The 26,088-nt window shown below is 44.5% G+C and overlaps 1 protein-coding gene across 1 annotated transcript in view; it reads right to left on the bottom strand.

Moving 5' to 3' along the window:
• ANKAR (ankyrin and armadillo repeat containing) overlaps positions 1-25,295 on the bottom strand; it is a 64,021-nt gene extending 38,726 nt beyond the window's left edge. Inside the window, exons 1-10 of the mRNA XM_032354141.1 lie at positions 25,207-25,295; positions 23,440-24,074; positions 19,387-19,824; positions 17,400-17,563; positions 16,664-16,767; positions 11,747-11,927; positions 9,605-9,824; positions 8,172-8,207; positions 3,085-3,286; positions 595-803 (exon numbers count right to left, since the gene is read on the bottom strand). Coding sequence (XP_032210032.1) covers positions 595-803; positions 3,085-3,286; positions 8,172-8,207; positions 9,605-9,824; positions 11,747-11,927; positions 16,664-16,767; positions 17,400-17,563; positions 19,387-19,824; positions 23,440-24,040 — 2,155 coding nt within the window. The 5' untranslated portion in view covers positions 24,041-24,074; positions 25,207-25,295. The remainder of the gene's footprint in view (positions 1-594; positions 804-3,084; positions 3,287-8,171; positions 8,208-9,604; positions 9,825-11,746; positions 11,928-16,663; positions 16,768-17,399; positions 17,564-19,386; positions 19,825-23,439; positions 24,075-25,206) is intronic.
• Positions 25,296-26,088: the final 793 nt, after the last annotated feature.

The raw sequence follows: 26,088 nt of genomic DNA, 5'->3' as shown, positions 1-26,088 counted from the left end.
CGTTCTTCTGTGAGCTCGTGTCACTTAGCGGGGTCTTGGGAGACAGTCAGATTAGACATGTGCATCCAATTGCCCTAGCAGCCCTTACCTTTATAAGATTTCTGGCTACACTGAACCCAGATTTGGAAAAAAATCTCCAGCAAAAATTTTCACATATTTATCAATATATGAAGAAAAATGTTGCTGAATCTGTCTTTTAAATTAAGAAGGAATAAACTGGAAGGAATCTTTTTCACTTGAGCTTTAATTTCCTTCTTCTTTCCTTGTTTGGTGGTTCTTGTTTTTTAATTTACTTTTTTGATGGAGAACAAGATAGACGGACTTTGGAGAACATTGGAAAATAAAAATCAATAAAATTGTATAAGATACAGTCTGGGTCATGACTCTTTGATTTTGGAAATAAAACTACTTTTGTACATACAAAATAAAGCTCAGTATTATTTTTATTTCTGGTTGTTTTATTTTACGATTTTTAACTTTAAAATATGATGCACGTATTATTTTATTTGCTCTACTTCAGAGTAAGCATCAATGACTAAGCTGAGTGATAATCAAAACATTTGTTTATAAAGCAATTATGTGTTGTATACTCACCTACGAGAGTTTTCCAAACTGGGAGTTCAGGAATATTTAACTCTATTATATGTTTGAGAACTTCTGTGTGAAAAGTTAGCACTGATAAATGAATTATGTTGTTTCCTTTGATGTCTGTTTTTCTCCAATTAGCACCAAGAGAAAATAGGTACTGAATAGTGTCCAGTGCTCCAGAGGTGGCAGCGAGTAGCAGGGGAGTGCACTGATTCCTAAAAATCAGGACGTATCACAGTAAGTAAGCACAAGTATTATCAGCACATTTTACAAAGGAGGAAACTGAGGCTCTGGTAATGCTCCAACCCATTTTGTCCGGTTCTCAAATCCCAGCTTCCTTCTTGTGGCAGAAACCAACAGGGTTTCTCAAAATCCCACTGTCTACTTTTTAGATAGTGAAGATCTTTGGGTTGGGCACAAGGCTACGATGTGACGTTTCCCAGCCTCCTTTACGGAAAGCTGGGACACATGCCCACGTTTGGCCAGTGTGGCGCTGTAGAAGTTACAGGGGCAACTCCCTGAGGAGAAAAGAATGTGCTATCACTTTTCATTTCTTTTTCCCTTCATGGCTGAAACATAGGCATAACAATGAAAGCAGGAGTCCGTCTTGTATGAGGACACGGAAACCACATGGGAAGAAGCAGCATACACGGTCACCTTGTCTGAACTACGATGTTTGGGCAGACTTTTGTCACCGCATCTTGAACCTTATCTGAACTATCAGCTCTGCTGACTACAATGTGATCGGAAGCGAACTGGGTTACATTCTCATCTGTCGAGAACGAGGGGAACAACATTCAGCTCACAGTGTCAGTGTCGGGGTGAATAAGGTGCTTCGTCTTGACACGCGTTCCCCTCTCATTCTCTTGTCACCGTGTCACATGCCTCAAATGTTATTACTTTACCCTTACACCCTGGCTTTCCTCTCTTCATGAAGCCCCGCTTATCTTGCTTTCTGTCTTCGAACTTTCACCTCTGTCCAGTTGGCCCTAGACACCCCCCTTCCCTTTTTCCTGAGCCTTGGGGAAACTCTTGTCTTATGAGTACACATGTATCTCTTCACTTTCTCCCTTTTGTACTTAACAAGACTGTTCTCTTGCTTTCTTTATCCTAGTCGGTAGTAGGGACAAAGACTACTTCTATTTTAACCGCATCACTCTGAGTTTCCTCATATGAAAAAATATACTATCAAATAAATTATATTTCTCTTTTCAGTTCCATATTGGCCTTCCCCCTGCCCTGCAGGGTCCTTCTCCGGGATACTAGCTCATGAACGGCCTCACCAACTTGACTTGAAGGTCAGGCTAACGACCGTCGGTACGCTGACCTCTCCTTCTTTGTCCTGCCTTCATGCATGTTCCGCAGTCACGCACCCCTGCGCTGGTGTGCTCTGCGTCAGCTCCGCAGAGATCCCAACGTCGGGAACTGTCCTCTCTATGAAGCCTTTCCTTTTCCTTATGCTCACAGATAGCGTCTTCCTTCTACCTCTGATTTGCAACTGGCTTTTTGCAATCCACCAGTCTTTATCCCCAAACTCCCTTCTGCTCAGATACATTGTCACAATATGATAGAGTCAGAGCCGACTGGGGTCGCTACATTCCATGGCTCTTTCCAGAATCTATTAGTTAGAGAATCTATTAGCAAGAGACCCTGGTGTCCTGAAAGCTCTCTCTATACACATCTCTGCCCCAACCTAGAGGGAGAATTAATTTCTTCACTGAATAATAATGGTCAGGTTGTATGAAGACCCAGAAATATCTAATGAAACAATACCTAAATCATGTTCAGATTCCAAATGAGAGCCTGTCTTTCAATTACGACCAAGAATGTACCTTCAGGAGAAGGTTTACCTCCATCATAAAGGTTGGTCCTCTGCGAAATTATGAAATAGAATTGTGAAATAGAAGCTAACCTGTGAAACTGTGTTTGGGATGTTTGCCTATTTCAAAGTTACTTTCTTCTTAAAAAAAAAAATTGTTTTTAGAAGCTTTTATTTTTGAGGAATCTCTGTCCCCTACTTGGAACTCAAACTTACACCTGAGATCCAGAGCCACACATTTTGCCAACTGAGCCACAAGGTGCCCCCAAAGTTATTTTCTTTCTAATGTGTTTTTTTCCGAATACCACTGGATGTTCCTCCTGTGACCTGAGGCCTCTCCACACTGGTCTAGAGCACTGAGCTGCCCCCTGGTTGGTTAGGCTCCAAGGTAGAGCACATTTCTCCTTCCCAGTCTCGGGCTTCTTCCAGAGTGCTAAGTAGTGAACTTGATAAACTAGTCTGTAGAGCCACACCACTGAGATGGCATGCGGTAGGCTAGTAGAAGTTCTGCCTTTATACATTCTACAGGTTAAGTGGTAGGCGAAGAAGATACAGAGAAGAACAGAGTAAGCCTTACACCGTTCACGTCAATGATACCAACCATTCCTTTACTGTTAGTGTTTGGGGCAAGTCAAAAAAGCAGAAATTTATATTTTTACAAATGCTTAATAACTTACTCAGCTGTTGCCTCTGCCTCCAGCAAACTAGGATCCTTCCTATAAAGGGCAATGAGGATGCCAATATTGTCATAGAAAGCAGCAAAGTGAATGGGCATCCAGCCTCTTTTCTCAGAAAGCGTGTAATCAGCTTTGAAACAGAGTAGACAGATGGTTGTCTCCAACGAGCAAGCCTGCGCTGCCAGGTGCAGAGGCGTTGGACCTAAAATGGATGGACAGTTACTTAAGTCATCAATTTCTAACATGTCTATCCAAAAAAATATGCCTTTTGGGGGCCCTTGGGTGGCTCAGTGGGTTAAGCTTCTGCTTTCAGCTCAGGTCATGGTCTCAGCGTCCGGCTCCTTGCTCCGCGGGGGGTCTGCTTCGCCCTGTCCCTGCTCTTGTTCTCTCTCCCTCTCCAATAAATAAATACAATCCTTAAAAATAAATAATTTAAATAATTAACTAAAAGATGTCTTTTTGATAGCCGTCCACAGAACTTAGTACTGTGATACAAAAGCCCCAAGAAAAGCACTATCAGGATTAATTTAGGCAATTCTATATTTCTTTCACTCAGAATGTCTGACCATTAAAAATCCATCCTTCTTCATAAATTAAGAATAAATAACATTGAAAATATTAAATATTTGAAAAATTAAGTCCATGTTTACAATAGCCTTGTGATCAAATAAGTTGTTTCTTGTTTGAAAAATTAAGTCAATGTATAAAATAGTCTTGTGACCAAATAAATTGTTTCTTGTTTAAGTTATTTTTCATTTCATTTAACTGCTTTGTAGTAGGAAGCAAGATCCTTTGAAACTGAAGGAAAAATAGGCTGACAAAAGCCCTCTATGTCACAAAATCCAGTGGGTGGTTTTCAGTTCTTCTCTACTTCTCAGCAGTAAGGTTCTTCCTCTCTAAAAGAGCTTTTTTCTCCTTGGCTTTTGTGACATCATCACCCCCCTTTTCTCTCCCTCTGGTTACTCCTCCACAGTTTCCTTCAGGACGTGCTCATTGTTCCGATGCCTCTGTGAGCCTTCAGGCTCCTTCTTGGGCCTTTTTAGCTTTGCGGTGACTTCATTTACCACGGAAAAGTTGATGATTCCTAGAATTATGTCCCTAGATCTGTTTGTTTGTTTGTTTCTCCACCAGGCTCTACATCTTTACCTCCAACATCTCACTGGGTGTCTCTACCTCAAACTTCACATGCTCTGAGTCAAATTTTTTTCCCTCCACACCTGATCCCTAAATCAGTGAAGGAATCCCCAACCAGCCTGTTCTGGAAGACTCCTTGGTATCTCCATGTCATCTCATCCCCACAACCAGTCCATCACCAAGGCTAAGTCTCTCTACGACCACGTTTTCCGCCACCGCCGCCCCACCCGGCACGCCTACACCCTACCCACATCGTTCCTGCCCTTCAGAACCCGTTATTTCAAAATAGAAACCGGATCTTCCTTCCAGGGGCTTCTCCAGGCCACCTGATTACAGTAGAGGAAACGGATCCACTGGCTGCAGTTCAGCCTAAACCGTGAGCTGTCCCCTCCCTCCAAAACACCCAGGACACACACAACTTGCTCCCTTCAGCTGGGCCTTCTCGCAGCTCCTCAAACACAGGGTGGCCAGCCCCGTGGCCCAGCTGGCCCAGGAAGGTGCTCCTGGCGCCTGTGGCCGCAGCGCGCTGACGGACAGTGCCTCTTCCACTTCAAGGCTCCCTGATTTCGCTGATTTGGTCTAGTCCTACTGTCTGACAGCTTCCTTCTCCCAAACAATGCTTTCCTGACCAGGTCCAGCGAACTCCTACTTCTCAGTCTGAGTGGTAATTCCTCAGGGAAGCACTGGTTTTCTCCCAACTCAGACACTTCCAGTGGCCTCCAGTCTGCCTTACTCATCGAAGCTTATGCCGTAGCCTTCGATCCTCTGTAATATCTGACCTGACTTATCGATCTAAAATCACGGCTTGGTCTTCCAGGCTGGCCAGGCATGGGGGATACTTCCATCACCACTCCGTCCTAAGCAAGTAGAAAATCAAACAAACTCGGAGATCAAAAACTCTTCTTAGATATGACAGAAAGGTGAGATCTTGGCACAAATGCTGCCCCCAGAGATGGGATATAGAGAGGCTGATACGGACAAGCATAACGGGCTGAAAGCAAACCTCCACCGCACCCAGGCTAGAGCAGTGCAGCCGCCTCGGCCCCTCCGGCCATCCTGGCAGTCTTTCAGTTTTAGCAATCACCCCTCGTCGTTTGATCGATGAGCCTTTCTTTGTCTACCTGTGGATCACATGTCCTTTCCCAGAAAGAACAGAAGCCTTTTACACAACACAAAACAGAGACCGGACCCTCCTGCACAACCCTTGGCACTAGGAACCAGATCCCTTTGCAGAACTGCCTTGCACTGTGATAACATCTAAAACTGACACCACTGAGTCTGCCTGTAGTTAAACAAATGCGACAGACCGCAGCAGCTGACGGTTTATGGCCTGAAACTACCTCAAAATCCTTCTTGGGCCAAGAAAAACCTTGGAGTTGGCCTTTGGACAAGAGTCCGCCTTCTCTCCAGGTGGCCAGCCTCCTGAGTAAAGCTTATATATTCCTTTCCAGTCAAAGCTCATCTCCGGGGCACTGGCTTTTTGAGCAGCGGCGGCTGAACCGGGTTTTGGTAACAGAAGGAAAATCTGCACTGTAGTGGACAACCTGCCGCACACCCATCGTGGTAAGCTGGGGAGTTAAAAACTCCAGGGCGACCCCGTCTCAGGGGGTCCCCATGCTTCAGGGAGTTTTAACTCCAGGCGTTTGACCAAGTCCTCAGGGTGGGTATCAGAGAAAGATCCCCTCGTGCTTGGGGGTGGGGAGCAGGGGAAAGGGACCATTTGGAGACAGGCCAGACCACTCCATTTCTCTTAACAAGGCTTGCCCTGGGGAGAAATGGTGTTTTCTGAGACAAACCTGCTGAATTTTATCGGAGCCTAACCTGCCCTGGGGAAGGAAAATACCCAACCGCAGCCCCTCTCGAGCCCCCCTGACGTACCTAAGGTGGGGGCGGGGACTGACAGGTCAAGTTCACAGTCCCGGAGCCCAGGCTCCCCAAGACTGAGACCTAATCAGGGGACTAGAGAACATGGTTGCTCATTGCAGTCAGTCAAAGGCTGTTAGCTGCTCTCGGCAGCGGCAACATATCACAGTGACCTGAAGAGGTTTTTTTAAAAAAACCACACAAGCCTCCTACCCGCCTCTCCCTCTTTTCTACCTTCCTCCAAAGGCAAAAAAAAGAAAAAAAAAAAAAGAGATTTTTTGCAGCCCAACCTGAGGGCACAAGTACCATTCTTCTACTCCCGTGCGCGACTTTAAAGTGTGCTTCCTAGAAATGCTGAATCTTGGCACCCACCCAGGCCCTCGGAATCAGAATCAGCATTTCAGCAAGGTCCCTGGACGATTCCCCTGTGCTTGAAGGTTTATCCCAGCATCCTGGGGTAAAGTGCTCTCCCCGAACATCTGTATGTCTGACGACATTTTCATTTGTCACCGCTAGGGTGGGGATTGCTGTTGGCATTTAGAGGTTAGAAGCCAGGAGCAATACTAAACATTCTTTTTCCCCCTAACATTTTAAAATTTAAATTCAATTAATTAACAGCACATTATTGGTTTCAGAGGAAGAGTTCAGTGTTTCATACTAAACATCCTATAGTGCACAGGAAGGCCCCGCACAGCAAGGAACTATCCTGCACTCAAGGTCAACAGAAAACACGGACCTGCGACACGCCAGAATTAGGGAAGTTCTGGAGGGGCTGATGTATTCGAAGGGGATACAATTCAAATACAAATACAATTGAGGTATTTGAAGTTCTGAAGGGGCTGATGTATTCCCTGGTTGGGAATCCTGGTCTGGGAAATAGATGCTCCCCTGGGACCCAAAAGGCATATTTATGTCTTTTTTCTGAATATCTGTATCACGGGACTCTGTGAACCTGCCGGTGATGGTCTAACGCCGCCGGCACCCATCCTTTCGTGCGTTCATTCACAGCTAGTTCGTAATCATTACTAGGGCCAGGCTTTCTTCTGGCCACCGGAGTATCACGGCAAAGTGAACCAAATCTTTGCCCTTATGGAGCTTATTGAAGTGAGGGAGACACATCAGAGGGACAATATCATAGACGGCAGGGATAAATGAACCTTAGGAAATGAACAAAGAAAGCAAAATGCAGGAAGCACACTATTGTTACTCAGCTGCAAATGCCTACAGTACGGGTGGGTCAGAGAAGCTCCTTGCAGCACCCCCGCCCCACCTCCCCTTACTGCCCGCGATGCACAATTCGCAATCCCTGTCCTTTTGGCTTTCTGTCAGTGTCTGCCAGTGGGGCTGCCGACAGGACACTGCAGAAGGGAGGGGAATGAGGTCAGCGCACGTTCCATGTCCAAGATCATCTCGGGCTAGCTACATTCCTCCACTGGCAGAAGATGGCTGGTTTGATGAACCACCGCCTTCCCCCTACTAGATTCAGGTCTTTGTAAATGGTTTCTGGACAGATCGCTGAATCACGCGTCACACACCGACGCTAAGGTAAACTGTGCTGAGTTACACTGGAATTAAAAACAGATGTTAAACTCCTGAGCCGGAAGAACAGCTAAATCATGCTACATCGCAGGCCTTCCTGTCCGGTCTCCCGTGTTCTGGCGACAAGCCAAGCTGCAGGTGGCTGTCACAGGTCCCCCAAAGACGACGAGAGCCCGAAACAACGGACCCTCCCCGAATGCCTCTACGCAGAGTACGAAGGCACAGTCTTGTAGAAACAGATACAGAAGACACAGCCTTTAAAATTCTGATTCTCCAAGTTCAAGGGGTCTGATTTTATGCAAATAAGGGGAGGTAACTGCAAATCCCACAGTGGGAAAAAAAAGAAAAAAGAAAAAATCCCCAAGACTTAAGAGGAAGGTGAATAAATGGCCACGGCTAGAAAATACAGTGCACACTTCAAAACAGAGACAAAACATCATCACGTGACATGCTCTTGGGACAGAACATTTTGGAGATTATATTCTATAAGGAGAGTTTTAATATATGCAATAACTTTTCCAAACACACCAAATATTTCATTTATGTCTTACCATTTCTTTCTTTTTTCATGTCCATTTTTGATGACTCTGTTTTAAAGGGGAATACACACAGAAGTATGATTATTAATATGCAGCAGTTGCCTAAATTAGTCAAAATAAACTCATATGAATAGGAACAAAATGCCCATGTTTGGACACCAAAAGCAGGATTACGTCAAACAGGACCGAGTTCAAGCTTTGGTCAAGCCATCTGGGCATGGTGGCCGCCCCTGCCATCATGGCAGAGCAGACCTGGGGCGCTGCCTCTCAAGCGTCTGGTCAAAACTGACACTTCGGGCTGTTCTGTGTGGCAAAGTCATAATGCGCAGACATTGCAGGTAGAGGCACACATTTTCCATACTTCAAAATGCAACCAATTCTTAGCAACTGGACATTCAAGTAGTCACAACACAAAGGAGAGACTTCAATTTACAAAAGATTTTTTTTCACACCAAAAAAGGCTTAAAATATAACATATCTTTAAAGAACAGAGTATTCACTGAATTTAAATTTAACTGAATGTCTGCTCTGTTTTAATCTAGAGAAGTATCCTAATTTCAAAACATTTTAATTACAGAATTAATTAGTAGTCAGCAGGATTAAAGCGGAACATTTTGTTTTGGTGCGTGAAAATTCAACAAAACTTTTTAAGATAGCTGGTTAAAATATAAAATCATCGCTTCTTACTGCCAATATTGTGGTATCAGCTGTTTCTGATATTTTATCTCTAATGCCCTCTTCAGTTATGGAGGACTTCTACTACCTTCATTTTCAACATTATCATTTTTATACTGGTTAAATTTATTCCAACAAATACATACATAGGTATGCATATCTAATACTCAGGAAAAATGGCTTTTTAAAGTCAAAACTAAGTTAGCCTTAAGGGGCCCATTAATCTAAAAAATTATTATTATGGATGAATTTTTTGTTATTCATTATAATTTTTTATGTATCATGGAGAAACTGTTCCCTGGTTGAGAACTTGAGGATAAGAAATGGATGTCCTGCTGGGTTCTCCATTTATCTACCTTTTCTCTGAATTGCTACAGTACATCACTGTATATTAATCATCCCAGTGATTACCAGTGCTACCCTGCATCCGTCCAACCAGGCACTCACCCGGCATCCACTTCTGAGGCTTTCTTCTGGGCACTCAAATAACATGGCAAACAAAGTAAACCAAATCACTGCCTGTGAGGAGCTTATGGTCAAGTGAGGGAGACACAATAAACCAATAAATGATACTATACAGGAGAGCAATAAGGGATACACTTAGAAAACTAAAAGGACCCCTTCTGAAATAAGGGAAACAAAACCTCAGCTTTGTTCTGGGTCTCAATGCCAAACTTTAATCTTGCACCAACGTCAACATGCATTCTTCATTCTGAATCAGGGCAGAAAGCAAAAGAAAACCAGTTTCAAATGTAGAAACTTCATGGTACCTTGGCTAAACATAATAAAGCGTCTCTGGTTGACGTTGAAGTTCGCATTGTACAGCTGACATATGATGGCCACTCGGTTGTGCAGGGCGGCGTGATGGAAAATGGCATAACCGGATTCGTCTGAAACGTTGATGGTCAAGCTTGAGGTTTTACGGCTAAATGTATGGAAAACAGCAGACAAGCCTCTTTCGACAGCAGACTTCATCCCAAATGGGATGCTCTAAAATTATTAAGAGGGTCAGAGTAAATTTTTTCAAAATATACCTCAAGTGTAGCTTAAGGAAAAAAAAGAACAATAAACATACTAACATACTTACAATAAATACAATGTTAATATATAACATAATAAATATATATTAATATTATCACCGGATTGGTACCCAGTTAGGGTAGAATTTTCACAAGATCCATGTGGAAAGTGTCTCACTGAACAATGATTAAAATTATTAGAACTATAAAAAACACTGAGAAATTTAAAAAATATTTTTGGGAAGTTTTTTTTTTTTTCCTCCACTACTTTTTAGGGAGAAGTTGTAGAATTTTCTTTGAAGACAAAACAGGATAGACAATTTTCTTTCTGAAATACTCAAACAAAGGGAGAATACTTAAATCAAAAGGATTCTTTTGATTTAATAACAATCTAATTTAGAAACCTAGAAACTAGAAACATACAGCTACAGAAATAAAATTTGTCTTCTTTGCTCTAGGTCTCAAAATAGAGATGTAAAAACAGGTCACTCTTCTTTGAGACATATTGACTACTTAATATTTTAAAATTAAGATTCAAATCAAAACCACATTGAGATATCACATTACTCCAGTGAGAATGGCCAAGATTAACAAGACAGGAAGCAACGTGTGTTGGAGAGGATGTGGAGAAAGGGGAACCCTCTTACACTGTTGGTGGGAATGCAAGTTGGTGCAGCCTCTTTGGAAAACAGTGTGGAGATTCTTTAAGAAATTAAAAATAAAGCTACCCTATGACCCTGCAATTGCACTCCTGGGTATTTACCCCAAAGATACAGATGTCGTGAAAAGAAGGGCCATCTGTACCCCAATGTTCATAGCAGCAATGGCCACAGTTGCCAAACTGTGGAAAGAACCAAGATGCTCTTCAACGGACGAGTGGATAAGGAAGATGTGGTCCATATACACTATGGAGTATTATGCCTCCATCAGAAAGGACGAATACCCAACTTTTGTAGCAACATGGATGGGACTGGAGGAGATTATGCTGAATGAAATTAGTCAAGCAGAGAGAGCCAATAATCATATGGTTTTGCTTATTTGTGGAGCATAAGGAATAGCATGGAGGACATGGGGAGATGGAGAGGAGAAGGGAGTTGGGGGAAACTGGAGGGGGAGATGAACCATGAGAGACTGTGGATTCTGAGAAAGAAACTGAGGGTTTTGGAGGGGAGGGGGTTGGGGGGTTGGGGTACCAGGTGGTGGGTCTTAAGGAGGGCACGGATTGCATGGAGCACTGGGTGTGGTGCATAAACAACGAATTCTGGAACAATGAAAAGAAATGAAAAAAAATAAAAGATTTTTAAAAAGAGCTCATTAAAATTTTAAATTTATGGACATTGAGACAAATATGGTAAATAAAGGCCAGTGGATCCATTAAAGTGGGTGAGCTCACCACTTCTAGTTCCAGAAGCCGTCCTTCAAGGCCTGTTGAAACAGGTACAGAAATCTCATTCAGGATGACAAGTTTGTTCCTCAAGTTTGGGTCCCAGGACTGAAGCCTGACTCTGCCATTTAGCGTGATTTGGGAAAGATCCTTAACTCGCTGCATGTCACATTTCTCACATGTAAAACAGGAATGATAACAATGTCCGAGTACCTTGAGAAAGTTTGTTAAAAGGATTTAGGAAGCGCCTGGCACACAAAAGCAGCAGTCAGTGCACACGAGCCTTTATGAAGATTGGTCACGATGCGGTTCATTAACAAATTACTTTGTAACCCTACCAGAGATTTATAATCCAAAATTATATAGCTTCTAAGCTGCTGAAATGTGGAGTTTTTATTTCACATTGAAAACTTTATTTAACCTAATATTTATCCCTAAGATAGAAATTTGAGACGTACACTTATCTATAACATATTATGTACACTAAATTGTCAGAATTACTGAAATACCTTGCATTTCATAGCTTTTTTGAAGCCAAATTTTTTCTTAAATTGTTCATGTAATTGAGCATCTGTTAGTGGAAGCCTTTTTGGTTTCAGACTGTTCACGACTTCATTTATGGCTCCCCACCATTTTGTCTTATATAGTTGATGATAGAAAGCTTCAAGTTCAAAACAGATCACATAGTAGCTATAAAAACATGAAGAAAAAAGATAAATCTTTCTGACTTTTAAGTAATTTGCTACTTTTTTTCTATGCTGACTAAACCATATTTTTTCTATAATAATTAAATATAAAACTGTAGTTTATTTTATTTTTTATTTTTTTAAGATTTTATTTATTTATTTGACACACAGAGAGAGATCACAAGTAAGCAGAGAGGCAGGCAGAGAGAGGAGGAAGCAGGCTCCCCGCTGAGCAGAGAGCCCGATGTGGGGCTTGATCCCAGGACCCCGAGATCATGACCGGAGCCAAAGGCAGAGGCTAAACCCACTGAGCCACTCAGGCGCCCCTAGAACTGTAGTTTAAATTGTACTTGATTGAAAAGGAAGGTCTTAGGGAAATACTATGTTATGCACTAGCCGGAGGCGAATGTCCTCTCTTCCTGGACCTCCGCTTCCATCCCAGCTTCCTGAACACAGCAGACTTCTGCAGGCTTGCTGCATACTTGAGGACCTAGTCACATTTGTCTGAGGTTGTCATTCTTCCCACCCACCACGCTCTCCTCCGACGAGGACACTAGACCACAAATACAAACTAAGGCTGTCCTCACCCACATCCTGCAAATACAGTGCCGGTCCGGGGGTGGGACTTTTCACCTTGCCCGTGGGCCCCTGGCTTGCAGAGGTGCCGCCTTCATGACGGAGGGCTGGCCTGACTCCCTGGACTCCAGCCTCCGGAATCGGGGACAGGCGCTCTGAATCTTACCCGGATCTGAAGGCTTTCACACCACAGTAACGATAGCTTCTAGAGCCTTAAGGAGCTGTATGAGTGACACCCGGGTGCTTGATTTACAGTGGATGACTAAACTAAATTTCTAGAAGAAAACAGCTCACCTTCCTTCGGTGTCATATACGCTGCTAAGAGTAGACACCACAAAGAGATACGCCAGGTCCCAGATGCCTGCTTCCGTAGATGTAGTCATAGGGGATCACACTGAAGATATCCTTTGGTCTCTGAGTGGCCTGGCCCAGTGGCACACCATAGAGTCCCAGTGCCTACACCTCTTCTTTCTATGATTCCCCAGAGCCGGCTTTAGCTGTGGTAAACCGTTACGGGGTCAGGAGTTGCTGATTACCCCTGGGGCCCCCGTACTCACTGCTGGACTCTTCGATCACTGCCGAGGCAATGCAACAGACTTACACATTTAACACACACCAGGGGAATGTGGGTTGATTTCTTCTAGAAATTCAATTTACTTATCCAATACAAATCAAGCATCGAGAATCAGCAGGGGCCTATCCTACCCTAGAAACTGGAGAAGAAAGAGGGGGTGAAGGTGGCTATACCCTGAGATGGTCTCTACCACAGAATTTCGTGACCCACCCTCCCCACCCAAGAGTGGATTCACAGCCTGCACTGGCCCCAAAAAAGATGACCTTGGAAGCACAGAAAGCCCACAAGGCCAGCGCCACAAGGGAGCCCTCGTCCAGGCCCTGCAGAGTGACAAACCACTGTTCTTACTCAGACCTTCTGTGCCGTCACGGCTACGATGGAGCCTCATACAATGACCCCATTCATACTCTTCCCTGGAAACTGGCACCCAGATTCTGAGGAGTTTCCAGCACCACCTTTCCCTGATATTCCACTGCTACCTGCTTCCTAATACCCACAGCAGTGTCACAAGGCTAGTCTGCTCTCCATACCGGTAAAATAAGATGTTTTAGTACTGGTATAAATTAATCTTTTTGCTCTGGTCATCGTCACCTTAATAATTCATGAATTCTTGTACTTTTATGGGTGGCCGAGTCCTGAGTATCTGACTGTGGTCCCTACGTTTTGATTCTGGTATGGCAGGAGAACCCAACCTGAACCAAAACAGTCTAGGACTGAAATGTTGCAGGCGTGCCTGGAAGGCCAGTGGAACTGATCCTATTTTCTTAAGGGACCTGGGGGTCCTAGGAGATCAACCACTCCAAGGAAAGAGAATATCAACCCACGCGAGTTTAGTCCAATAACAAGGCCCTTAAAAACAAAGAGGGAGATAAGGTGGCCTGTTTTCAATCATTCATTCCGATTACTCTCTGGTCCAGCGCCAACACAGAATGACCTCTCCAGCACAGAAAAGAATGACTATAAGCAAATTGACCAAAAAGATGTTTCTGCACCAAATTATTAGGGGTTCAAGGCAGCACTTCCTTGAAACCAAGAAAATTAGGAGAGAAATTCTCCTTACTTCAGTAGATGGGCCTCATCACGTCTCACAGCTGACGCCGCTTTTCAGCACGCGTGAGCAGCAGCCTGGCCCAGAGGTGACGCGGTCCCACAACCAGGAGAAACTGCATCGCTCATGCAATGGCGTCAGGGCTGAGTCGCCTGCATGGGGCCTGCTGAGCGTCAGGGTCCCAGCAGCGGATCCCTACGGAGAGCTCAGACGGGAATGAGGGGACGTCACAGCACCTGAGCGCTGAATGAGCATCTGGCATCTCTAGGAAAAACTATGGGGGGGGGGGCGATTCTGGAACTGAAGGTTCTGTAGTACCTGGTACGGGAACCGGGAAAATACTATTACTCCACTCGCCTGGGTCTGAGAAAGGAGCTCCTGCTGGTTTTGAAAGTCTGCAAATTCAAGTCCAGCTAACTGCGGGTCACCAACCCTGGTGACCAGACGCTTGCACTAGTCAGAAGCTAGAGCTCATTCGCCACGGCATCCCAGGGCAACGGTGGGACCGGTCCCCTCCGGCTCAGCGGCAGTCTGTGTGCTTACGCCAGCCGGGCTCCCTCACCCACAACAGCCCCTCCCAAGCGCGGCTTTTCTCTCCCCCCACGCCCTGCGCTCCCAGGGTCTTAGCGTCCGGCCAGACCCTACGCCTGGGAGAATCGACTGTTATTCAGAGGGGCTTCCGGGATCCGGTCCAGCTTCGCGAGGGTTGTACGTGGAGCCTATCGGCAGGTGCTGGGTCCCTGAGCGAGGGGGGTCCTCCTCCAGGGAGATGCACACCAGCTGTCGATTCTAGGGGCGTGAGCTCTATTGCTTGATTCCCTCCAAAACCAGGGCGGCCACCAGCCCCAGGCTCTTTGACTTCATCTCTAGCCCCATGTGCACATTCAGGCAGAATCAATGGGATGATCCACCTCTCCTTGTACATCCTGCTTCTCCCTCTGCCTTGTTTCTGGTACTTTCCTCACTGCCACGCGTCCTGGTAGAAACTTAGAATCGTTGTCTTTACTTCTTCACATCCCATGAACTCTCCCCGACTCCACGCCTCGGCCCACCACACGGAGCCTATAACCAGAACGAGTTTCCTCACCGAGGCATAGCTAAGTTCAGTGCTCTCTTCAATCTTAAGTCGACTTGGCCTTTTCTTGAATTTGAGGCTTTCAACTATTCCCATATTTTGAAAATTCTCCCCATTTGGCTTCCACGCTGCCATGCTTTCCTGGTCCTGCTCCCTGCGTCTTTCCTTGTCAGTCTCCTTTGCTCTTTCCCTGCTTCTCTCCACCATTTAAAAGCAGCTGTTCTCCAGGGTTCTAGACTTGGTCCTTTCTCTAAATCACTTTCACGCCTTAAAAAACAAGATGAGGGGCACCTGAGAGGCTCAGTGGGTTAAAGCCTCTGCCTTCAGCTCAGGTCATGATCCTGGGGTCCTGGGATCAAGCCCCACATCAGGATCTCTGCTCCGCAGGGAGCCTGCTTCCCTTCCTCTCTCTCTCTGCCTGCCTCTGCCTGCTTGTGATCTCTGTCTGTCAAATGAATAAATGAAATTAAAAAAAAAAGATGAAAAAACTTCTTCTATATGCTTTTAAATCTCAAGTCTCTACCTCCTAATGACAATGCCCCAGCTCTACCTTCCATATTTCCAAACTTCAGCGTCTAAGATATGAAAATCCAAGAACATAATACATAAAAGACCCTAGCAAAACTTAGAGAAACATCCAGCTTCAAAAGATGACAGGCACAGGCGCGCCTGGTGGCTCACTCATTAGGTGTCTGTCTTTGGCTCAGGTCATGGCTCTGGGGTCCTGGGACTGAGCTCCGCATCAGGCTCCCTGCTCAGTGGGGAGTCTGCTTCTCCCTCTCCTACTTTCCCTGCTTATGTTCCCTTTCTTGCTGTGTCTCTTTCTGTCAAATAAATAAATAAAATCTTAAAAAAAAAAAAAAAAGATGACAGGCATAACAAGACCCAGCACAGGAAGAGGAGTTTAAATCCTATTTCTCTGGGCTCCTGGGTGGCTCAGTGGGTTAAGCCTCTGCCTTCGGCTCAGGTCATGATCCCAGGGTCCTGGGATCGAGCCCTGCATCGGGCTCTCTGCTCATCGGGGAGCCTGCTTCCTCCTCTCTCTCTCTGCCTGACTCTCTGCCTACTTGGGATCTCTGTCTGTCAAATAAATAAGTAAAACCTTAAAGAATAAAAATGTAATAAGAGTTAAAAAAATAATAAATCCTGTTCTCTGTGCTGAGTCCACTGCCCTTCCATGGACCCACAGGATTTGATCCCCAACTCCATCCCCATGTAAATGCAGTGATAGTTTTAAGGACCAGTCCCCATCGCTAAGGGCTGTTATACAGAACGTACCAAAGAGCATGACGTAATAAATACACTATTTAATATTTTGTTGAGTCTGGATTTCATTCATGGAAGTTATTGTTCTAGCATCTCTGTGCTGAGGTATCAAGTTAGCCTTGGCATTTTGACACTTTCCTTGTTTTCTTCTAACGTTCAACAAGTTGTGGCTACTGTGAATGATTACCGAAAGTTCCTTACCTTTTTCCATTAAGTTCCATGACTGGTATGGAGTAATGTTCCTTGTAAACTGAATCTTCCACAAATGCATTGGCAGCACAATTCCGTATTTTTTCTAAATTGTTCTAAAATATAGGTTCTGTTACTAAAGATATATCTTTAAACAAGTCTAAAAAATTATGGTTTCTTTCAGATAAAATGTTATACTTGTAAATGTTAATTTTTTAAATATAATATCCCACCAGACCTTAATGATAACTGCATGTATCCAATTCCTACTTCAAGAGTGAGGAAAAAAATACAAAAGATAATGTAAAGAAGGTAGAAAAGCAATGATAATTCAAATGTTGTGTTTATATGAAACTCTAGATTAAATTATTGTTCCCAAACTCTAGAGGATCTCTTTTCTAATACTAACTGTTGAGGAAAATGGAGGAATATGTAGTGAATGTTGAGGATTTTTACTATACTCTGATTATTTTAGGGCACATATGGTCCATTAGAAGCTTACAAATTCTGTAAGGATGGTGCACCTCGCGTATTTATCGTGTCATCTCTGACACCTAACATACCTCGGATATAGTTTGCACTTAAATTCATGTATGTTACATGATATATGGAAAGATTCATGAGTCAGACAGATAATCATTTGGAGACTGGCCTAGTGCCGGTACCAGCAGAGACTTTTTGTTGATGGAGAATAAGATAAAAGAGTTGTGAAGTAACAAACCATTTCAGAAACAATAATAATTAAAACCTTAAAATCTTCTAAAGCATTCTCAATTGAAGGTGTGCTGATATCAAATTCAACTCCTCCATGAACATGAAAATATTGATCCTCTTTGTAGTGAAAATGCTGACATTTAAAATCTCGTCCATAAATAAACGGAGGCAATTCTCGCTCTGTCTTGACCTTGTCATCTCCAAAAATGAAAACAAACTTTAATTTAAAAAGTGAAAACAGCATATATGCAATCATATTTTGAATATATAGATTATGTTTTTAAAGCTTTTATTTATTTATTTGTCAGAGAGAGAGAGAGCGAGAGAGAGAGAGCACAAGCAGGCAGAGGCAGAGAGAGAAGCAGACTCCCTGCCGAGCAAGGAGCCCGATGCTGGACTTGATCCAGGACTCTGGGATCATGACCTGAGCCGAAGGCAGAGGCTTAACCCACTGGGCCACCCAGGCGCCCCAAAGATCTAAATTCTACTTTATGTAAACCAAGTGGAAAAAAGTCTACATTAAATGAATATCTTGGCAATTTTAGTCTCTAAAATCATTGCCTTAGTATATATTTAAAACATGAAAATATATTTGTATCATACATTTTGGGCATTTTCTATAGTTTCATTGTAAAGATATTTCAAGAGAACAGCCAAAACATTATTCTACTTAATGATTTCTATGTGTGAGTTCAAGACTTATATATTACCTCCAATTGTCAGAAAAAATTTGAAACTATGTCTCAGAGAATCTTGGGATAAGTAAAAAACAAAAACAAAAACAAAAACAAAACAAAACAAAAAATGTAACCTGAGCTGGCTCAGGTAAAAAGAGACATTAAAAAAAAATAGGTAAGTATTTCTCATGGACAAAAATAACCAGCTCACCTTTTTGAAAGTCATAAAACCACACATACATTTATTTTACAAATATAATTTTCTAAAACTCCAGTAATGATTAGGTTTGTCCAAAATTTTGATTTAGGAGCAGAATATGGTTTCATCAATGTAAAGCATACAATGTATTTTGAGAAATGTAAACGGCACAGAGAAGTTCAAGGAATAAATATAACATCTGAATATCACCACTTCGAACTATTAATACTGAGTCATATTTGCTTCCAAAAATCTAAGTAATAAAACATTACAGTTACAGCTAATATTCTCTGTAATCAAGGGCTTCTTGGTTCCGTACGCCCCACCCTCTTACCTCCACCCCAGGATCAGAATGGTCATGAGCCCATTTTTAAGTAGTTCACAGATAAAGGTAATAATTTTCACCATTTGAATGCTCAGGAGACAAATTTTCATTAAATGACCTGCAAAATTTCTACTGAAAACTTGCCACCTGTAGAAAGCCCACCATAATAAGCCTACATGCTTGGGCACCAATGGCAATATATAAATTGTGTACTAATCTGGGTGCAGGGAACAGTTTGCACGATGTGTCAGAGTCAATGCAAGTATGGTCCTATTTCAGTTCTTCAGTCTCTCACATCGGTTTGTGTATAACAGTGCTAACACACTAGTAAAGTTTTAAAATATGTTTTTGTCTCTTTTTTAGGAATGTAACACCATTCATGATCCTTTACTGCTCCATAATAATTTCAGAATCAATTTATAAACTTCCATGAAAAACACGATAGGGATTTTAATAGAAGTGCCTTGAATTTATAGGTTTATAGATCAGATATGATACAGTCACAGTGTATCATATGTCCCATAATGAACGTGGCATATTTCCCTATTCTTCTCAGAATTTGTTTTAAGTCTCCTAATAGGCCTTATAATTACAATTTTATAATTGGTATAAATATATACCAAGCACTACGTACATATGGCAAATATTTTTAACTACCTTGGAGACATTGAATTTTGTTTTATTTTGTTTCCTAACAGGCTACAGCAAGGTTATATGCCTGGACACACCTACTACAAACAAAGTTTAATTTAAATATAAAATATATATATGTGCATATATATTTAATTATTTTATATTTGATTTTTATTGATACACTTACCTGAAAAAGGCGGAAGTAGACTACTTAAATATGGAACTTTCATCTTCTTTTTTAAACTCAATAAAAATGGAGTCAGAAAACATATTAACTTTAGGTATCCTATCCCTCTTCTGATTTCTTTTTTCTTCTCAAAGTGTTTTTGAATAACCTTTTTCTGGAGATACAATCTTTGCTGTAGCCTCTGGTAGGTACAAATATCAAGATAGTCCTGAGTACATTTTATAGCATTTGTAAGCCAATAGGCTGCTTCAAATATAAAAACATTTTCATACTGCTGAACTTGTGTGGTACTGAACGTTAATTTCAGCATAATGTTTTCAGCATATTTCATAAAAACAGCTTTTTCTTCAGGGCTGTTGGGATCGTATGTGGGATCCTCATTCATGTCTTCGTCATAGATCCCATCGAAGTCTGGGTCCTTCGTGACATCAGTCAGGCCTTGACAGCAAAGAAAAAAGTAGATAGTGAAACATCGTACTTGGCTTCTGGATAAATAGAGAAGATTGAACACTGGGTTTCATCTTGAAATCCTACTAAAGTGACAATAAAGGGATAATGAGATGCCAAAAAACTTGTTAAAGATGAAAAGCAAGTGGATGAGTGGGGACTCAGCAGAGTAAAGACGGACGGAAGCTCGTAGCGGACGATGGATTCCCATTCCCTTTGGAAGCACGAAACCCAATACCATGGATACAATGTCCCAGATTTAATCACAGCAACTATGGAAGAACAAAAAAATGTGATCTCTCTTTAAGCAGAGATTCAACTTTTCATTTGGCTAAAAGTATAATCTGCTGTTTCAAGCCTTCTATTACATATTTCTGGTTTTTGCTGATATCAGAAGCTAAATATACATAATAGAGAGCTTTCTTGGTAACTGGGATGAAACAAATAAGAATTAAAACTTGATTTTACTCTATAAGTGAAAATTTCCTATTACATTTTCTTCCTATTTATGATGAAATTAAGCACTTCCTTGTTGTCAAATTGTCTTTTTAAGGACAGGTACACTTATAATGCTACACTTCATCTAAGCTTGAGAAAACTGCATGGAATCATAAAATATGTCTTGGTAGAAAATGTGGAGTCTAACATTTGTGCCTTAAAAATGCAAACAATACCTCCATGTGCCTCCCTTTCTCTCTCCTTTCTGTCCTGCCCCAAAGGTATTAAAAAAAAAAAAAAGACGATAAAAGCCAGAATATACTTGGATTTTTAAATGGCTACTATGATTCACTTCCCTCTTGCAAAGGTTAAATTAAGAAATTACAAAGAAATTGAAGTATCCCCGAAAAGTACTGAAGTATTTCTAAAAAGAAGATCCGCACGTGGGCGCGCACCTGCTGACGCCGCACGCTCGGGGCCGGGGGCCGCGGGGCCGCCGCGCAGCTGTCGCCGGCCGAGCCCGAGGGCCCGGGACCCGGACGCACGTGGACCCTCCGGGCCGCGGGTCCCGGAGCCGGAGTGACCGCCGCCCCCGCCGCCAAGGACAGCAGGGGAAGGAGGAGGGGTGGGAGCGTGGAACCTGCGGGGGCGGGTCCCCGGCTTAGAATTACCAAAAAAGGGGGGAGGGGCAGGAAAGGGCGGCTCCGAGACCGACGAGCGCGCAGCGAACCCCGACCGCCTCCCCAGCGCGCCCCGCCCCGCCCCTCCCCCGCAGGGCTGGGGCCGCCGAGCGGAAAACCGCGCGGGGAGGGTCTGCGCGCGGGAGACCCCGAGCTCCTGCCCCGCCTTGGCCGGGCTCCCCCTCGGTCCAGGCCGGACGCCGCGGGACGATGGACCGGAGCGGAAGGACGGCAGGTGCGGCGTCTGGGGAGACGCTCCCCGCGAGCGGCCCGACCCCGCAGCGCGACGCCCCCGCCGCGCCTGGACAGCCCGAAGCGACCCGGAGCGTGTGCGGCCTCGAGAACCCGGAGGACGAGGAAAGGCGGGGGAGGGGTGGGGAGGGGAGGGCGGGGCGGGGCGGGGCAGGGCAGAGCGACGGAGGGCGGAGCGCGGGGAAGGACTCAGGAGAGCCCGACGGCGAAGGGTCGGGAAGAGCATCAGTTCCCATAGAAACGGGGGGGGCGGGGAGAGGGACGTCCGGAGCGGAGATGCACCTGCTGCTCCCGGACGTTGGACGGAACCGCGGGGACCTGCGGCCGGAGCCGGAGCCGGAGCTGATGTCTTACGTGACGCAGCTCGCGGCACAAAGAATGTGAAGGTATTAAAGAAAGAACACGTGGGGGCGCCTTGGGGGCTCAGTGGGTTGAGCCTCTGCCTTCGGCTCAGGTCATGGTCCGGGGGTCCTGGGATCGAGCCCCGCGTCGGGCTCTCTGCTCAGCGGGGAGCCTGCTTCCCTCTCTCTGTCTGACTCTCTGCCTGCTTGTGATCTCTGTCTGTCAAATAGATAAATAAACAAAATAAAAAATTTTAAAAAAGAAAGGAAATGTGATCATATGTTATGCAAATCATATGTACAAAGTCATAAGAAAGTAAAAAATGAGAAAGGATCTAATTTAAAGAACTGGTTATGACTCAGTCTGGAGGATGAGGAAGGGGAAACACACGATCCCGTTGTATCGACCTCTACGTTACTTTCTTTTAGTCTCGCCTCCTACCCTGCGTTTGCTCCCGAACTCCGTTCTTTCTGTGCCCGATGCACGTCTTTATCTGAGGGTCCAGAAACACTCCCAAAGCAAACACCCTCCCTGTCCCTGAAATGCGCTTTCTTTCGTTCGCGGTTAAGCGAACGATTTATCTCTCAGGGCCTCAAACTGGAAACCCAAGAGTCTCTTCAGTTCCTTTCCCCGCACACTCTGTTGTTAACACAATTTCCACGGGCACTGAACGCTTAGGCTGTGCCATCCACAGGGTGAGGTGCTGGGGAGTCTGAACAAGAAACAGACATACTTTTCTGTGCTCTTGAAGAGGAGCTTAAGGGCTAATAAGGGAGACAGAGGAAATCAGTAATTTCAATACCAAACGACAGAGGGTGTGTGGAAGAGAAGAGGCTGTGTCTGGTCCAAGCCTTGAGAAATGAAGAGCTATAACCTGGGGAGGAATGCGCAAGAGTGAGGCGAGGCGGCGGGGAGAAGGCGGGCGGATAAAGGACAGGGGATGAGGAGAGGCACAAGGGAAACAACAGAAACCATCCCATTTTACCTGTGGTGCTATGAAATGAGTATGTATACACAATATATGTATACATAGTATATATATATATTTGTATTAATAAATACGTACATTTATTTGTATTTTAACTAAAAGTTATCCCCTCCACATTTTTCTATCGCAAGAATGTTTTCCTTCTATCCTCTCATCCCACAAACCTAATGTAATGAATTAAAGGATCCAAGAATTACTCAGATAAGAAACCCTCCATAATTTAAATCCCCTACAGAAAACTAGATAATATGACCAGATTTTGATACGCTCTGTTCTCTACAGCTGCTACGACTGTTTTTTAAGAGTGGTGTTCGCTGATGGTTTCGTAAATTGCAAATCAGAGAGGTAAATGAAGTTTAACGTGGCCAGACTGATTCTTAGCCGTCTGCCTCCGAGAGAGAGCTGGCCTCCTGCAGAGGCCCTTGGAAGTCCACGTTAGCCCAGTGTTTAAGGCAGTGATTTGGTCAGTTGCTGGGGAGATGCTCCAGGATTTAGTGGTATCTGTTGTGAATATACAGGCTTTAGAGAAATATGGCCTAAGAAGGAAGGAGCTTAAAAATTTAGTGAACCAAGAACAAATACTCATTAAACCAAATTCTACTGCAACACCAAAGCTTAGACCGCTGATGCACATCTCTCCTAACTTCAATTCTCCTATCATTCATTTTTGAGATTTATAAAAATGGCAATGTAGATGACTATCCAATCTGACAGTCATTTTGCTTCCAAGTTTGGAGATTTTTCTCATGCACTTTAATTCTACTATTGGCTCTATTGCTGATTTTCCTACGTGGGCTCCGCAAGACAAAAGGTATAAACTGAAAACTCCAACTGAGACAAAGATAAATAACTTTTAAATTAAAAAGATGGCTTCTAATAAAAATAAAACATGTTAGATTCTCTTACCTGCAGAACTAAACTCTGCAAAAATATCTTTTGGGGTTTGGGGCTTCCCGTCTGGATCAATGTCCATGATAGTACGCCACAGTTCAGAGAATCTGGCTCGTTTTTCTTTGGGCATGTATATCCCATGCCACAATGCTTTCAGCATGTAGTCAATATTGATCAGAATTTGCCCAATTCTGGTATCATAATAAGCGGGTGGTAATTGACAAGAGGAACTCTGATCGTAATTAGCTTCTAAACTGATTGAAGGAATTTGATTTAAGCAATAAATTCCAACAGCCAACTCCCTTATGATTTGATGGACTTCCCTATAGTCTAAGAGAGCAGTCGGGTCCACAGGAGTCAGCAGGATGGCAGTGGAGAAACCCACATTATTCATTTGGGTCATAATTCCACACGGGAGGTCGAGCTGAGAGCGGACGTCGTCTTTGGTGGACAGCCAGCTGACCAGGGCCGTGGTTAGCAACTCCTGCACTTCACTCCGGTCGTACTTCTCAAAAAAAGCAGAAGCATTTCTCTGTACTGCCAAGTTTTCCAGGTAGGTTTCTTCATCTTGAATTTGATCAAATCTAGGTAAGCCTTTTTTGGGCAGTCTTAACATTTCTTATTAATTGTAGGTGGCCTTTCTGAAGTTTCTGTAATGAAAGAAAGGAAAAGACAGGCTGTGAAATCTGTCCTGCTAATGAAGTTGGATTTCTCAGATCCGTCTGCACCTTTGTCTTTAGTAGGTTGCTTCATGGTCAACCATGATAGTTTTCAATCTTTTTAAACATGTAACACTTTAAACAATTGAAGTGTAATTGTCATAAACATTAGCTTGAGTTCTACAACACAATGATTCAATATTTGCATATATTTTTAAATGATCACCACAAAAGTCCCGCTAACATTATCAACATGCATAGTTACAAAATCTTTTATGATACCTACTTTTAAGCTTTTAAGAATTTGCTCCCTCAGCAACTTTTCAAAATGCAGCACAGTATCATTAACTATAGTTGCCACGCTATGCATTACATCCCCATGACTGCTTTTCTTTATAACTGGAGGTCTACACTTTTGACTCCCTTCCAGCTTCACCAAACCCTCAACCCCCTCCGGCAACCACCAATCTATTCCCTGTATTTATGAGCTTGTGTGCTTTTAAAAATTCTACATATAAGCCTTTTTGTATATTTTTATTTTGTTTTCAGTTTTTTTTTTTTTTTAAATCAAGAAAATAAAGACCTGCTTAAAAGGAAAGACAGGAAGAGCCGATTTAACTTTCTGTTTCTATGTCACTAACTGCCTTTCTGTTCTTGGAATAAGAATGACCATAACCACTGTTTTTTGAGCGTCTACTACTTGCCCAGCTCTTTACACATAATATTTTAGTTATCTCATTTAGTTGGCCCCTCTCTTATTGTGCTTCTCAACACTCGCCCTGCAGTGGAACCACCTAGAGCTTATTGAAACACAGCTGGACCCTGCTTAGAGTTTCTGATCCAGTCGGTTGGGTTGAGCTGGGTGATTTGCATTTCTGAAAAGTCAGTGATGATGCTGATGCTGCTGGTTCGGAGGGGACACTTGGAGAGCCCAAGGCTCTGAGAGAGGCACTGGTATCCCCGCTGTGTAGACACAGACAGGAAGCTAGGAAGGTTAGGGAAGGTGCCTAGGGTTTCATCTTTTCTGGTTGTAAAGAATCAGAGCCAACCCAGGTCTGGCCCAAGACCTACGCCCATAGGGACACGAGAGAGGGGAGAGGACAAGGGAAGGGAAGAAACCTACTTTGGAATGATTGTTTTCTTGTCCAGGAGAAGGAAGCTGCGTCCACTCGGGTCCCCAGAATATTGACGGGGCCGGGGCAGTAGTCTGGTCTCCTGGACCGGCCTCTCACATTCAGGATCCCCGCGTGGGCGAGGGGGCCGTGGCACGTGAGCGCTGAGAGCGCGTCTCCTGCGGCGGCCGCCTGGGGAGGCTCCCGGGAACCCTCGGCCTCCGGCCCGGGCCCACGCGTGGAAGCCCCGGGGCCTCGCGAGGACGGCCCGGCCCGCCGCAGGGGCCGCCCCTCTGCGCCCGCGGGCAGTGCTTGGGGCACTGGGCGCTGCTGAATTGTCCGGGCCACGTGTCCCTGCCCCGGCAGCCGGTAGGACTCAGCCCAGCTTCCCGCGACCCGCCCCGCGCTCCCCCATCACGTCTCGCTTCCACGGAAACCCAGAACCGAGGGGCAGAGGTGAAGGCGCCGGGCTCGGAGGACCCCGGGCTGGAATCCCGCCGCATCCCCGCCCTTCCACGCGGCAAGGGGTTCTGGGACGCGCATTATGAGCCAGGCGCGGGGCTTGGAGACCCCGGAGGGCGGGGCACACGCAAGCGCCGGGAGCTTCCCGTCGCTCGGATAACCACACGGTTGCATTTAAACAGGGTGACGACTGGGGGATGTCAGGACAGCCCATGAAGGAAACCTACCGAGACCCCGGGCCGGGAAAGGCTGCTGCGGGAGGCGGGAGTTTTAAACGGGGCCGGAAAGATGCTGCGCGAGCAGAGTCGAGGAGCGGGCGTCGGGGGATGGGGAACAGCGGGTGCTCAAGGACCCGGCCGAGAGGGTCGTTGAACTTCCTGAGAAACCAAACAAAGCCTTGCTGCAAGAACTAGAGAGACCATGGGCACAAA

The sequence above is a fragment of the Mustela erminea genome, chromosome 8 (genome assembly GCF_009829155.1).
Source record: "Mustela erminea isolate mMusErm1 chromosome 8, mMusErm1.Pri, whole genome shotgun sequence".
Lineage (NCBI taxonomy): Eukaryota > Metazoa > Chordata > Mammalia > Carnivora > Mustelidae > Mustela > Mustela erminea.
This window is presented reverse-complemented; position numbering and strand designations above follow the sequence as displayed.